This window comes from Saccopteryx leptura, chromosome 3 (assembly GCF_036850995.1).
Source record: "Saccopteryx leptura isolate mSacLep1 chromosome 3, mSacLep1_pri_phased_curated, whole genome shotgun sequence".
Taxonomy (NCBI): domain Eukaryota; kingdom Metazoa; phylum Chordata; class Mammalia; order Chiroptera; family Emballonuridae; genus Saccopteryx; species Saccopteryx leptura.
The window spans coordinates 148,593,483-148,609,774 of NC_089505.1; the positions used below are offsets into that span (position 1 = coordinate 148,593,483).

The window sequence follows — 16,292 nt, forward strand, 5'->3', positions numbered from 1 at the left end:
AATAAAATTTTATTTTAATGTTATTTAAAATGTCAGAATAATACAAGAACTCCTATATACACTTTATCCAGATTTACTAATTGTTAACATTTTGCCTCATCTACCTTATTACTCTGTTTTTTTTTTATAAATCTTCTGAAAGTAAATTGAAGGCAACACTGCCTCATTGTCACTAAAAACTTCAATCCAGCCCTGGCCGGTTGGTTCAGTGGTAGAGCGTCGGCCTGGCATGCAGAAGTCCCGGGTTCGATTCCCGGCCAGGGCATACAGGAGAAGCGCCCATCTGCTTCTCCACCCCTCCCCCTCTCCTTCCTCTCTGTCTTTCTCTTCCCCTCCCGCAGCCGAGGCTCCATTGGAGCAAAGATGGTCCGGGCGCTGGGGATGGCTCCTTGGCCTCTGCCCCAGGCGCTAGAATGGTTCTGGTCGCAACAGAGCAATGCCCCGGAGGGGCAGAGCATCGCCCCCTGGTGGGCGTGCCGGGTGGATCCCGGTCGGGCACATGAGGGAGTCTGTCTGACTGTCTCTCCCCGTTTCCAGCTTCAGAAAAATACAAAAAAAGAAAAAAAAAAAAAACTTCAATCCTATTTCCTGAGAAAAAAGTTCACCAATATACAATATAATTATTATCAAAATCAGAAAATTTAGGCCCTGGCTGGTTGGCTCAGTGGTAGAGCGTTGGCCTGGTGTGCAGGAGTCCAGGGTTCAATTCCCTGCCAGGGCACACAGGAGAGACGCCCATCTGCTTCTCCACCCCTCCCCTTCTCCTTCCTCTCTGTTGCTCTCTTCCCCTCCTGCAGCTGAGGCTCCATTGGAGTAAGGATAGCCCCGGTGCTGAGGATGGCTCTGTGGCCTCTGCCTCAGGCACTAGGATAGCTCTGGATGCAACGGAGCGATGCCCCAGATGGGCAGGGCATCGCTCCCTGGTGGGCATGCCGGAGTCTGTCTGACTGCCTCCCCATTTCCAGCTTCAGAAAAATGCAAAAAAAAAAAATGCAAAAAATATATTTATCAGAAAATTTAGCAATGATAATATACTATTATTCAATCTATAGTCCAAATTCATTATGTGCCACTTGTTCCAATAAAGTCACTTATAGCTTTTATTTTTTTAAATTTAGTATTCAGTACAAAATAATACATTTTTACTTTTCTTGTCTCTTTAATCTGAAAGATTTACTTTGCTTTATTTTGACTTTCTTGCCATAGTATTTTTTGATACGTACAAAATAGTTATTTTTATGTATTTCTATGAGTTTTTATATAAGTTGCAATAAAATTTTACTTTGTTTTTAATACTCACAAAATGAATAATTTAACTTTTATATCTTTTATTGGATACATCAACAGCTCTTTCAATTATATACCCTGGCATCTGGGCCTGGATATATATATATTATTAATTAGGCATCATTAGTAGTAGGAGTAGAGCAGAGGGGTAAATTTTAATGCCGTGTTGCTGATTAGCCCTCATACTTTTTTAATGCTTTGTTTTTATTTGTTTTTTTAATAAGGATTAGATTTATTAGGATACAACTTATACACAATAAAATTCACAATTTTAATTATATAATTTGATGACTTTTGAAAATGTATATCATCATGTACAATCATCACAATCATGCTATCACAAAGTTTCCCTCATAACCTTTTGTAGTCTGTTTTCTATCTCATCTCACCTGGTGTCTGGAATCCAGGGATGTGTTGTCTATCACTAAAGTTTTGCCCTCTCTAGAATTTTATATAAATGCCATACATTTAGTATATTTCATTTTATATATGGTTCCTCTCACTTATTTAATGCTATTTGTTGTATGCTCAATAATTTATTTCACTTATTATAAAGTTGTATTCCCTTCCAGTTGTATTCCCTTCCAAGGATGCACCACAATTTGTTTAATCATCTGTGATGTATCTGGGGATTGTTTTCATATTTTATTATAAGTAAAGCTGTTATAAGCATTCATTTAAAAATCTTCATTTGAACAATTGTTTTTACATCTCTTGGGCAATACCTAGGAGTAAAATTGCTGGATCACATCATAAGTTCATGTTTAATTTTTATAAGAACATGGCTAACTCTTTACCAAACTTGCTTTGCCATATTTATTTCCATCAACTATGTATGACAATTCTAGTTGTTCTGAATTCTTGTTAACACTTGGTATGGTCAATATTTTTTTTTATTTTAGCCATTTTATTAGATGTATAGTAGCATTTCATTATGATCAATTTGCACTTTTCTAATGACTGATGAAGTTGACAGGATTTCTATGTACTTGTCACTAAATTTTTTTGGTGTATTGTCTGTTCAAATATTTTTTTTTTTGTATAAAAATTTGGCTTATTGTTTCCTTGAATTGTGGGAGATTTATATATTTTCTGGATGCAAATTTTTTGTTGGATATATATTTTTCAAAAAATTTCCCCAATGTATGGTTTGCCTTTTCATTTTCTGGACAGTGTCATTAAAAGAGCAAAAGTTTTATGCATTATAAACTAATGACTATGTGTTTATGCATTTTTAAAAATGAAGTCATTGCATTTTTAACTGATGGCTTTTTTTTAATCAAGTGAGAGGCAGGAGACAGGGAGGCGAAGAGACAGAATCTGGCATGTGCCTCAACAGGGATCCACCTGGCAACCTTCGTATGGGGCTGATGTTCTTCCCATCTGTGGCCACTGCTTGGCAACTGAGCTATTTTAGTGCCTAAGGTGAGGCCAAGAAGGCATCCTCAGTGCCTGGGGCCAAGTTGCTCAGGAACCATGGCTGCAGGAGGGGAAGAGAGAGAGAGAGAGAAAGGGGGGGGGGCATGGAGAAGCAGATGGTCGCTTCTACTGTGTGCTCTTACCAGGAATCGAACCCAGGACTTCCACATACCAGGCCAATATTCTAACACTGAGCCAACTGGTCAAGACCTTAACCAGTGGCTCTGTGATTACCGTACATATTCTCAGCATATCACAAAGCACTGTCTGTTAATATTGGCCTACTTCACTTTAAATATAAACACCTTCCAATAGTATAGTTTCATTTTATTTCCATTCTTTATACTATTGTGGCCATGTATATTACATCTATACATTTTATTAACTACAACATATTGTTAGAGCTTTTGTGTTAAACATTCATATTATTAAAAGAAAATAAAGAAGAGAAAATATCTTTGGATTTCAGCATATTGATTATAAGAATCTTTTATTTTCTCTGTACAATTTTTTTGGAGTTCATTTAGCTTCTTAAATCTGAAAATTTACATTTTCATCTAATTCAAAAATTTGTTTATTATTTTTCTAAATGTGTATTTTAAAATGTTTGATGACCTTCCACAGGTTACCAAGTCTGTTTTTTTTAAATATATTCTTTCTGTTCTCAAAATTTAATTATTTGTATTTATTTGAATTCAAGTTCAAGAATGATTTTTCTGCAACCTTCCATTAGATGCTAATACACTAAAATTATTCATTTTACATGTTGTACTTTTCAACTATAAGATTTTTACCTAGTATTAAATATTATTTTATTTTCTCTGCTATTTTTTCGGGTTTTTTTTCTTTTTATATTAGTAATATATATTTGATCTGTGCTTTGATCATAAGAATATTTTTAAAATAACCTGCCATTATTAAGGGTTAATATAGTTAAAATTAGATGTTAGTATTTATAAATACACTTAATTCGGCTCACATAATGAATACTCATATACTAAAGGGTGAAAAAAGAGTGAGGGACTCATTTCATTTGGAATTCTAAATGTTTATTATATTTTTGTACTGTATATGACATGACTGATACATGAACTGAGACCACCAGTGCAAATTTTCATGTTAAACATTAATAAAATAATATTATCTTCATATATAAATAAAATTAAATAGAATTTACAATATTTTTGCACCCTGATGAATTTTCTCACATAATTCCTCTCATATTTGCATCTCATTTGGGGGGGCATACTTTTTTAGATGATGTTATTTAAATCATACTCTTAAGGTGAAACACAAAACTTTGTGGGGGAAAATGAAATTGATATAGTTTCAAGAATCTTAGGTAAGGATATTAATGAACAAAAGGCTATTAGACTGTCTAGTTTAACCTTACACATACTTCCTTTCTAATACAGACCAACTTTTTGATAAAATTCTTTAGTGAATGAAAAGCAATATTATTAGTCAACATTATTTTTAGCATTTCATAAGATAAAAGCAGTTGTTGAATGGTCATTTATTCTACCCTACAGATTTCTAGCAAGATTTCACTCTTATCATTCAGAAGAAATCATTTTATATATATTACAAAGGGGAAGCAGATGGAAAGAGGAAATTTTAATTCAAGTTTATGTCTGTCTGATTCACTAGATAACCTATCAGAAAACTTTGTTTTTTATTCATATTTATTCATAGCTTAGAAACTGTGGTGCCTTTTTTTCCTGATATATTTTTTCTTTATTAATACACATGTATTTGATTGCAAAGTTGAGATTTTTTTCAACTATCCTGGATTCTCAGTTCTTTTAGATCAAGATTTCTCTGCCTTCACACTACCTGGCATTTTGGACTGAATAATTTCTTGTTGTGGAGATTGTAAGAAAATTAACAGCATTAGAATTGGAAATTGTCAGATATCTCTGTGAGGTATATTTTGGTAAATTTTAGCGAGGTAGAAAGTATAAAAATGGATTGAAAATAAATGGAGTTTATGCATATAGACTGTTCTTCCAAAAGGCAAAAAAAAAAAGGTCGTTATCTTGGAGAGTAGCAGGATCAAAGAAAAAATTTTACAGCATTGTTTTTCTATCTTTGTAGTCTTGCACTTTTGAATAAATATAAAAATTCAGTCAGTTTAATTATTTTGCTTTAAAATAAATAAACTATAAGGGAAAATAAAGAAATTATAATATTCAATATGCTTTTCAAACAGCATGTGTTTGCATTCTCCCCAACTCTCAGAGATTCTGATTAGGTCCTCCCTGTTAAATCATCACTATATTATTGAATATGAGGACAAATATTTTCAAAGGCCAATTGAAAACAGCCTACAAGGAGGAAGTGATATGGGAAACTGGGTAGTAGAAAAGGAAAGGTCAGAGGTGGTAATAAGAAAGGAAATGGGTTAAAAGAAAATTTAGAGGATTTACTCTGGAAAGAGTGCAGGTACCAAAACTGAGAGTGTGTTCCTTCTCTCTTTTCTTCTTTTCAATATTTTAAGTGAATTCAAGTATTTCCATCACTCTAAAACCTTTAATAATTGATATATTTTGTAAAGATAAATTCAGTTATTTCAATGAGAGGCACATGTAGATGTGAACCTTCATGAGCAGTTATTTTTATACTGATTAGTGGATTCTTTTATTGGAGATGTCTATGACTCATGAGTCAGCTCTAGTCCATTAAATTTTAATGCCTGGAACTAAAGACATTTCATACTGAAGCTCTACATACTCCCTTGTCCTAGAAGAAACCTTAATATTCTCTTGACTACAAAACTGCTTTTATTACTTTTTCCGTACAAACACAAACAGGCTGTGACAATTGCTGTCCTGGATAAATTGAGTCCTTGAACAAAACTACTTAGATAAGCCCATTATTAAAATACTTCTTTATATATCTCTGTTTTCCCCTGCAGACTCAGTCTTATTTCCAAACCAAATTCAGCTCTACCTTGGAGCTTGATGTGACACTTCAGGGCACATCAGAATATTAGAGGTGGTTAGGATATTACAGAAAACAATTGAGCTCAACACTGAAATCTTACAGGTGAAGAAACTGGGTTGTTTCATGATTAAACATCTTTGGGGACAGAATGGACTGAGACGAAGATGAATTTTTCAATAGGTCAATCTTGAGAGTGATACATTTAATATAAATATATAAACTTATAAGGATCTTGAGTTTACAAACATTGGCACACAAATAATGCCATTTGATCTTTATTACAACCGTATGCAGCAGGTATTACATGTCTTTTTTTTACAAGTAAATAGCAAAGAGTCAAGGCTTACATATGACAGGCAAAATATTGGAGGTAAAAAAGTCATTGCGAATGGAGGGTAACATGTTGTATTGAGGAAAGCATAGGCTTCAAAGTCAGAAGACCTAAGTTCAAATCCAGTTCAGTTTCAATTTAAATGTACACTGAAGGAACATATTTTATGATATGTTATGCCAATTGAATTCTTGAAAAGCACACTCTTAATAGGATTTAGGAGTGTGAGAGATTTATGTGGAATGATCAACTAAAGCAGTAGAAATGTAAAAAATGAAGCATTAACTTTGGAGTCAAACAGACCTGACTTTGTATCTCACTCCAACACTTACAAAATATTTAGGGCTCTGCAAGTAATTTAAATTGTTTGATTCTGATAATCATCAGCTCTAAAATGGACATAATATAATTGACCCTTGAATAACAAACATGAGGTTAGGGGCATCAAGGCAGTTGAAAATTCACGGATGACTTTTGACACCCCAAAAACTTGACTACAGTCATCTCTTGGCATCCAGAGATTCAAACAATTGTGGGTTGAAAAACAGTATTTTTGATTAGGAATCCATCTTGTGAAACCATGGTCTGGGATGCAAAAATACTCTTTTCCACTCACCATTGTTTGAATCTGCAGATGTGAAACTCTATGGATCTGAAAGGCCAACTGCATTTGTTGAAAAAATCCACGAGTGGATTCATGCAGTTCAGAGCATGTTGTTGTTCAAGAGTCAACTATAATATTTTTTCATAGGTAAGTTTTGAAATTTAAAAGATATTACAATTTACATGATACTAAATAAGCAGTTTATAAGTAGCAATGATTCCTTTGATACATCCTCTTTAGCATAGCTTGGTAAGATAGCTTGGTAAGATAAAAGTTTTATTTTTATAGTATTTTCAGTTAAATAGTATTTAGATCAATCAGAGGTCAACTTGAGAAAGCCAGTCAAGAAAGGAAGGAATAATTTTGTACTTTCAACCTCACCATTTGCCTGTTCATAACATACATTTGTTTAAATCCTAAAAATTTTGGCTAAATAAGGAGAAAATCCAAAGACAGTGAAGGAAAGAATGAATGTGTGTTTATTAGTATTTGCCTTATAGATAAATATGTCATATGCTCCATGATTTACATAGAATTTATTTTAATTTAGTTTAGTGTCATGCTTGCCATAAGATAGACATTCATTAATAAATATTTGTTGAATTAAAAAGTATCCATCTTTCTACTGATCCATATATTAAATATATAAACCATTTGTCTGTTTTATATGTTGTGAATATTGCTGCAATTTGTCATTTATCTTATACTGTATTCTTAACTACCTTCATTTACTCAAATTTATCATATTTCTCCTCTGTTTTAAAAAACGATTTTATGCTTAAAATGACCTTGTCTACTTTCCTGCATTTGAATGTCTGCCCCTCTGCAGGGAAAAAAAGTGTTTTATGGTAATGTCTTTCCCTTTATCTCAGAGACTACTTGTGTCTTTAACCCTTACCATTCAAAATTAAAGGTTATAGTTGAGGTTAGAGCTAACTCCCGTAAATTTTTTCTGGAGGAGAAAGAACTAGTAAGCATTTTCTAATGTTCAGTCCTGGTTCAGAATTTTCCTGTTTTATTCCTTCAGTTATTTTAGTGGGTAACTAGTAAAGTAGAGGAAGAAAAGCTAAGGGGAGAAGGTAAAAAGAAAAGAGAAAGAGGAACTTTATGGTGGTGTCAAATCACTATCTTATTTGGAAGTTTCCACTGAGGGTTATTCTGAATCCCAGACTTCTATGTCCAATGGTAATGAGTTTTATTGAGTGTTGTATGGCAGGTATTTTTAAGTGCTTTTTATGTATTATCTAATCAGTTGTTGATAAACTATGTGCATCCTGTCAGGCAGATAGTTATTGTCCCCTTTTTTATAACTAAGGATGTTAGTGTAAAAGGATTATGTAACTTTCCCCAGTTCACATGGTCATTAGCAGAGCTAGGATTCTAACAAAGGAGACTAACCTTAATATGCACATCTTAACTCTGCATTGTAAGTATCTCAAACTTGTGAAAAACAAAACATTTTTTTTACCTCCAAAATTACTATCATTTGAGTCTTCTATAATTCAGTATTATGTTATTCCCCTGCTATATATTCTACTTGGAAAAAATCCGAACACTTTCTACCATGGCGTGTGAGACCCTAAATGATCAGATGTCTTTGACCTCATCTTGAACATTACATTTCTCTCTTACTCTCTTTATTCCTTTTACGTCCACTCAATATTGGCCTTCAAACACACTAAGATTATTTCCATTTTAGGACTTTTACACTAACTACTCCCTATCCTTGAATGCCCATCCTTTATATTGTGGCTCAGATTTCTTCTTTTTGATATTTACTTTTTATCTCAAAGACCACCTCTTCAGTGAATTCTATGAATGCTCAAATTAAAGTAGCCTACTTTATCATTTGCCTGTTTTATCTGATAACTATTGGTACAATCTTCGTAAAAGTAGAGATTTATCTGTCATATACTCTGCAGTGTTTCCACTGCTCAGAACAATATTTCACACACCATAAATATTTTTGAATGTAAATAATGTTTATTGAAAAGGAGAATGATGTCATCAAAATTGTATGTAAAAAAAACTTAACGGGTAGCAGTGTGGAGGATGGACTACAATGAGAAAAGGCTTAGTCCTGGAGACTATTTAGGACACTACATAAAATCGAAGGTGATGATAGAAATAACAAGAACAAATGTGAGAATTACTATCACGTTAAAACTAGTAATAACTAAAACTGATTGAATTGAAGGCATTCAAAGTCATTTAGAATAAATACCATTAATACTAATAAATATTTGAACCCCAACATTTTTATTTGTTCCCATTTTTATGAAATACCTTTTACCATCTCTTTACTTTCGGTCTATGTGTGTCTTTTGATCTGCAGTGAGTCTGTTATAGCCAAAATATGTAAGGATCTTGTTTTGTAATTCATTCAGTCTCCATATGTCTTTGAATGGAGGATTTAAACCATTTGTATTTAACGTAATTGTGATAGATATGTATTTATTGCCATTTTATGATTTATATTTTTTATATTTTCTCTTTCTCCTCCTCCTTCTCATTCTTCTTTGAGAAGAACTTAGCATTTTTTGTAATACTGGTTTGGTGCTGATGACCTCTCCTGGGGGACATGGTGTGGGGCTGGGACACCTTGCTCCTCAGGGGAATGTGTACAGCTAAGATATCCCTTCAAGTTTTTTTCTGCCACATGTGAGTGTGTGATCAGGCCATTCTGTATTTCTGCTACTCCTACCAGTCTTGATGTGGCTTCTCCTTTATATTTTTAATTGTCAGGTGGTTCTGAATGACAATTGTTCTGTAGTTCAGTTATAATTTTGATATGGTTGTGGGAAGATTCAAGTATTATATTTATCTACATCACCATCTTGACCATAACCCCTAAACGTTGTTTTTTAATGGGAGAATTTTCTTAACCAAAAGTATTTGAAATTATATGTATATGCATAAATGCAATGGCTTATGCTGTGAAAACTCAACGTTCTTGACACCGGAATGTTTGAGGTGTTGATGGGACAGGTATTACAGAACTTGTGGTTTGAATTCTTACTTGGAAGGAAAGAGTTAAACAGGAAGATTTTCCTTTGCATTTTTTTCTGAATCTGATTTTTTGTGACTATCTGACCATCCACATCTCTCTTTTGAGTGTTCTGTTTCATAAAGTTAGGTTTATCATAGTAATTTTTATACAGTTATTTAGAAAATATTTAATTATTTTATTTTTGTTTTTTATTAACTATTTTTGATATCCTACCATATACCAAGTTTAAGTAAGTTAATATATATATGACAGGTTAATTATATAATAATACCCAATGAATGTTAACTGCTATTAATATAATTAAAAGGTTCCATGTCTCTTCAAAGACAGAAATACAATGCAAATAATAGTGTAAATAATGTAAGGATTACTTCATTCATTGCATAAGTTATTCTAACTTAAAGCCTCAAATAATGCTTCCAACATCTTCACTATTATAATGAGTCAAGTTAGAAAGACACTATTGAGCCTGACCAGGTGGTGGCACAGTGAATAGAGCATCATACTGGGTGCAGAGGACCCAGGTTCAAAACCCCTAGGTTGCCGACTTGAGTGTGAGTTCATCTGGCTTGAGCAGCACTCACCAGCTTGAGTGCGAGATCTCTGGCTTGAGCGTGTGATCATAGACATAACCCCATGGTCATGGCTTGAGCCCAGAGGTTACTGGTTTGAAGCCCAATGTTGCGGGCTTGAGCCCAAGGTTGCTGGCTTGAGCAAGGGATCACTCACTTTGCTGCAGCCCCCCCGGTCAAGGCACATATGAGAAAGTAATCAATGAACAACTAAGGAGACTAAGGAGCTGCTCCAAAGAATTGATGCTTCTCATCTCTCTCCCTTCCTGCCTGTCTGTCCCTATCTGTCCCTCTCTCTGTTTCTTTCTCTGTCTCTGTCACAAAAAAAAAGAAAAAGAAAAAAAACCACTATTGATTAATTATATATAAGACCCATGACACATTTGTAATAGAGAATAAATATTACTGAACTACCATTAAATAGTCAACTGCAATCAGTTCAATACTGCAGTTGCCAGAGAAAGGACATTTATTGGAATAACCTGCATGTACAATTGAGCTCAATTTGCAAGAGCCTCACCATAGGCAAATGTCCTTTCTGTCTTTCATGGTCAAGTGGTATGGGGTTTATTATAACTGCATGACCCTATCATTTGTTCTATATTTCAACCACCTGAGAGCTGTTCTCTGCAATCTCATGTACTCTATGACAGAAATCACACCTATATTTTCTTTGGGCACTTAAACTGGCTGACGGTGAATCGATACATCCTGTTGCACAGCATTCAAACCTACTATTAGTAAAAAGTAACACTAAGGTTGTATTCTTACAGGATAGTGAAGAATTGATCACTTCCTTGCTTCACAGTGGAGCTGACATACAGCAGGTTGGGTACGGTGGTCTCACTGCCCTGCATATTGCTACAATAGCTGGTCACCTAGAGGTAAGTCCTACCTTAATTACCTGTAAAAGTAAACCTGTCTCTTTATATTCTTGTTCACAACTCTATTCAAATGTTGGCTTTCTAGAAGCTGTTTTATTTTTTTGCTACTGAACCAACTCATTTCTTTTTTGGATCAAATTAAAGTATAAATGCTCTTTTAATATGCAATTCAGTCTATTTTATAACAGTGTAATCAAACATCAACTAATATAAAAATGGCTGGATACACACCTTCCAATGTTTTATAGTATAGTGCTAAAATATGAGAATGATACAAGAAAATATGACATACTATTTTCCCTTAAACATTTAATAGTGTGTCTGGACACACAAAATGAATGCACAGGTAAGCTTATATAATAAGCAATTAAAAAGTTAAATAAGAATATAATCATAAGTAAGGAAGAGAGAAGAGTCAAAGATCAGAGTCAATTTAATAATCAGTAATAATTAGAAGTACAATTACCTTGCAAGGAACATCAAAGAACACAACATTAGAAGTGTTAGTTTAGTGAGAACGAGATCACTGTGAACTCGATGATCTAGGGAAAGATTGACAAGAGGGGTTCGAAATTGGTCTGAACTTCTTAGAGTGGTGAGAACAGGACAGGGTGAAGCAGAATCATGTCCAAAAATGGGAAGGAAGAATAAGCTGAGCACATCTAGGTGAAAGTGAATAGAATAATAGTATAAAACACGTCGGTAGAGCGTCGGCCTGGTGTGCGGGGGACCCAGGTTCGATTCCCGGCCAGGGCACATAGGAGAAGCACCCATTTGCTTCTCCACCCCCCCCCCTCCTTCCTCTCTGTCTCTCTCTTCCCCTCCCGCAGTCAAGGCTCCATTGGAGCAAAGATGGCCCTGGTGCTGGGGATGGCTCCTTGGCCTCTGCCTCAGGTGCTAGAGTGGCTCTGGTCACGGCAGAGCAACGCCCCTGAGGGGCAGAGCATCGCCCCCTGGTGGGCAGAGTGTCGCCCCTGGTGGGCGTGCTGAATGGATCCCAGTCGGGCGCATGCGGGAGTCTGTCTGTCTCTCCCCGTTTCCAGCTTCAGAAAAATACAAAAAAAAAACAACAAAAAAACAAACAAAAAAAACATGTTATGAAGAGTCCCTGTGGGTAAAATTGGATGTTAGAAACGGACCAGACTAAGGACATTGATATTAGAAGTCCAAGGAACTTAATTCTATTTAATAAAAAATTATTATATTATTATAGTTTACAATGTACAATACACAAGACCAGGTGGTGTGGTTGATTAATAGAATTTAGAAATTCTAAATCTTTAAAGACACTTACAGCTAATAGAATTTTTTTCCAGTAGAAAATGGGGAGTCAATGAGACAGTTTGAGCAAGAGAATGATTGGAGATTTAATAAATAATGTGTTGAAGAGAATATCTTTTTTTTTTAATTTTTAAAGATTTTATTTATACATTTAAGAAAGAAGAGAGAGAGAGAGAGAGAGAGAGAAGGGGGAAGGAGAAGGAGGCATCAACTCCCATATGTGCCTTGACCAGGAAAACCCAGGGTTTTGAACCAGCAACCTCAACCCACTGTGCCACCACAGGTCAAGTCGATAATTTCTTTGACCATAGTATTTAGTATAGATTCCAGAGTGATGATATGTTGATTAAACATACAGAGAAAAAGGATTGGGTAAAGAATTCAATTTAGAGGATTACTCAGTTAGCTATAGACATGTAAATTCACTGACGACATCCCAATTTGCTGGTAGAAATGTTCATTAATCATTTAGAATTACAACTGGCATTTACTGGAGAAGTTGGGACTTAATTTTACTTTTTGGAAATTATATGTGCAGAGGTCGTATTGGCAATCATAACAATAGCTGAAAAGTTTAAATTGGGTCTAATAAATGGCCAAGGACTGAGCTTAAGAAAATATCCACAGAGACTTGAATTACTGAATAGCCATTGAGTAGGCAAAGAAGTATCAGTCAGAGTGGTATGAGAAAAACAAGGATACTGTAATATCACAATAAGTTAGAATATAGTTTCAACAGTTAAAGGATCCTGAGGATCAAGTGGTACCAAAAAAGTTGAGTACAATGGGATAAACTATGTATATAGGAACTATGTATACTGTATAGTATTTACATATTTACTAGACTAAAAATTTAGATGCTTATTCCAACTCCTATTTTTTACTCTTGGTTACAAGGGATGGAGACAATGGGACAGTGGGAGTTCCCTTTCATTAGTAGTCACTTTCTTTTATCGTCCACCTTTCTCTGAGGAACAGTAACTGATGATAAGGAGGTCTGACAGGCCTCTTTGTCTACACACATCAAATTCAGATCCTCTACTAGTGTCTCAAGTTTGTTTGTCCTCCCATAATTGTGAATTCTATTAAACAATTTTACAATAAAATTTGCATGAACTAGGCAGCTGTCTACTTCAATAATGGAAGAGAGCATGTGCTGCAGATCCTTAGATGTGCCGACTGCAATGTGAGACTCAGCTCTAAATTCACTGTGCTTTGAATAGCAGCAACTATTCATTGTCCTGGATCTCAATACTACTTCCTGACTGATTTATCCATCTATCAATACCTATGTGTATGCTGCTTTCTGCAAGTTCTAAGATCCTATTGGCAATCAATAAACATGCACCAAACCCTCTTATCCCCTTTGAGTCCAGGGGGCACACGAGTCACATATTCTCTCAAGCATGAAGCATGAAGATTAAAAATATTAGCTAACATTTGGTAGTGCTTTATTATTCACTCACATTTGTCATTTGCTTCTCCTTGTGGAATAGCTGCCATTAGAGTCAATTTCTCACCAAGGAAACTGAGGATTAAAAAATTAAATGACTTCCACAGGGCCATACAGATGATAAATAATTGAGATAAATAGGAATCAAACTTGATTATCTGACTTAAAATGCATAGTCTGGTACATAAAATACAATTATTCCTGTATGACTCTTCTATGTACAGTGATACCTTGAGATACAAATTTAATTTGTTCTGTAACCGAGCTCGTAAGTCAGTCAACTCGTATATCAAACTGCCAATACTGGACCCATGCGCCAACGCACCAACTAGTGGCAGCTTCCCGAATCACGACTCATATCTTGAAATTTCGCTCGGATCTCGAACAAAAATACAGACCGAGTTGCAGCTCCTATCTTAAAAAAGTATATTGGTCTGTTCGTATCTCAAGGGACTACTGTATTATTAAAACAGTTTATATCCAGAGAATACAAAACAAAACATAAACTGGATATGTTGCCATCTAAAGCCCAGACATTGCTACATATACAGTAACAGCAACTTGAACTGATTGGAGATTAGCTTTATATGGCACTTAGTATATGAGCCCCCAAACCCATGTAGAAATAATACATGTATGTAAGCATATAACACACATACATACAGATACACACACTTACATACACACACTTTAAGTGTAAAACACTTTATATGTAGTCAACTCTTTAAACAGTTGTTATACTTTAGTGCAGGGGTCGAGAACCTATGGCTCACGAGCCAGACATGGCTCTTTTGATGGCTGCATCTGGCTCGCAGACAAATCTTTAATTAAAAAAATAATAATAACGTTAAAAATATAAAACATTCTCATGTATTACAATCCATTCATTTTTTACCACTCATGTTCATGGTTGTGTGTGGCTGGAGCCAATCACAGCTGTCCTCCGGGACAACACCAAATTTTTATTGGATAATGCGTAATGTACATGGGTTGTTGTATGGCTCTCATGTAATTACATTTTAAAATATGTGGCGTTCATGGCTCTCTCAGCCAAAAAGATTGCCGACCACTGCTTAGTGCTTCATGTAGTAGTTTCTGCAGTTATCAAGAGACAAGTCAATTAGCAAATAGAAAAAGCACATCTGAAATGATGCAATATATAATGTATAGGGGTCTTGGTATATTTTATTTTTCACAGAAAGGCATTGTTTCATATATACTTTGTGCAGATGGGAATATTATTTTCATAGTTAAATTTATTTTATCCTACCTTATCCCACTTTCAGATTGTAAACACTTATCCAAGCACTGCTTTAGAAATGGTTCCCCGTTATTTTAGAATTTATTTCATATTTCAAGGAAATGCAATTGATGTTGTTCCAGTTCATTCTTAACTAAATCATGTAAATATTTCAGGAGATAATTTTGTTTACAAGAAGCTTCTGACTTTCTAAGTTATTTCTTTTATAATAACTTTAGTTTTCTCCCCTAAGGCAAAAACAAACAAGTGCTTGGAGTTTTATAATGTGATTTCTCTTTCTTTTTAAAAGAGATAATGTACTCATGAGTTTTATAACTAAAATGTATGAGATCTGCCTCCAATCATATGAATAAGCAATAGTCCCCTGTGAACTTCATTTAGAATCAGAACAAATAGGAAAAAAAATACAGTTATATTTAACAGCTTTGAAATGGTAACAGAGTTCCAAACATACCAATTGACTGAATCTTATTTGGGACTTAATCTGTATTTTCCAGATGAGAAAACTGAGGCACAGAGAAGTTAAGTAACTTGTGTAAGGTAACAGCTAATAACTGGTAGAGCAGGTGTCCACAAACTGTCTTGTGTCAGAGCCAGCTCTCACTTACAATGCTACACTTCCCTCTAACCTAAACAACAACCTCTCAGACTAACTGACCAGACTTAAGTTTGGAAATGGTCGATAGAAGCTTAGAATGTAGTTATTAAAGAAATGTATGTGCATTTTACTAAGATCTGAATTGTCTCAAAGACCAAGCATATCAAAATATGCTGGTGCCTTTATAGATGGATCCCATTTTATGTTTCTGCATTACATTTTTAAATAGCTCTTTTGAGGATAAAATTTATATGCCATATAACTTATACACATAAAATGTACAATTCAATGATTTTAGCTTATAGGCCTGTATAATCACCACTACAGTCTACTTTTAGAATATTTTTGTTATCCCCAAAGGAAACCCAATATCCAGTAACCATCAGTCCATATATCCCTCACTACTCAGATCTAGAAGACCACTAATCTACTCCCTAGCTTTACAGATTTGGCTATTCTAGACATTTCATATAAATGGTGTCATATAATATATGACCACTTGTGATTGGCTTTCTTTATTTAGTGTAATGTTCAAGGTTCATGTACTTCAATAGGATTGGTTTATACCAGAATCATGTTATAATTAAATATTACTTTATTTAGCAAAACTTATAGTACAAACAATAGTGTAACTGCAGCTCTTCTC

The 16,292-nt window shown here is 34.6% G+C and overlaps 1 protein-coding gene across 2 annotated transcripts in view; it reads left to right on the top strand.

Annotated features, from left to right (window-relative positions):
- The window catches only part of TNNI3K (TNNI3 interacting kinase), a 286,731-nt gene that overhangs the window by 15,963 nt on the left and 254,476 nt on the right, over positions 1 to 16,292 (top strand). For both annotated transcript variants that reach the window (XM_066376575.1, XM_066376576.1), the window contains exon 5: positions 10,943 to 11,053. In XM_066376575.1, the coding sequence (XP_066232672.1) occupies positions 10,943 to 11,053 (111 nt within the window). The remainder of the gene's footprint in view (positions 1 to 10,942; positions 11,054 to 16,292) is intronic.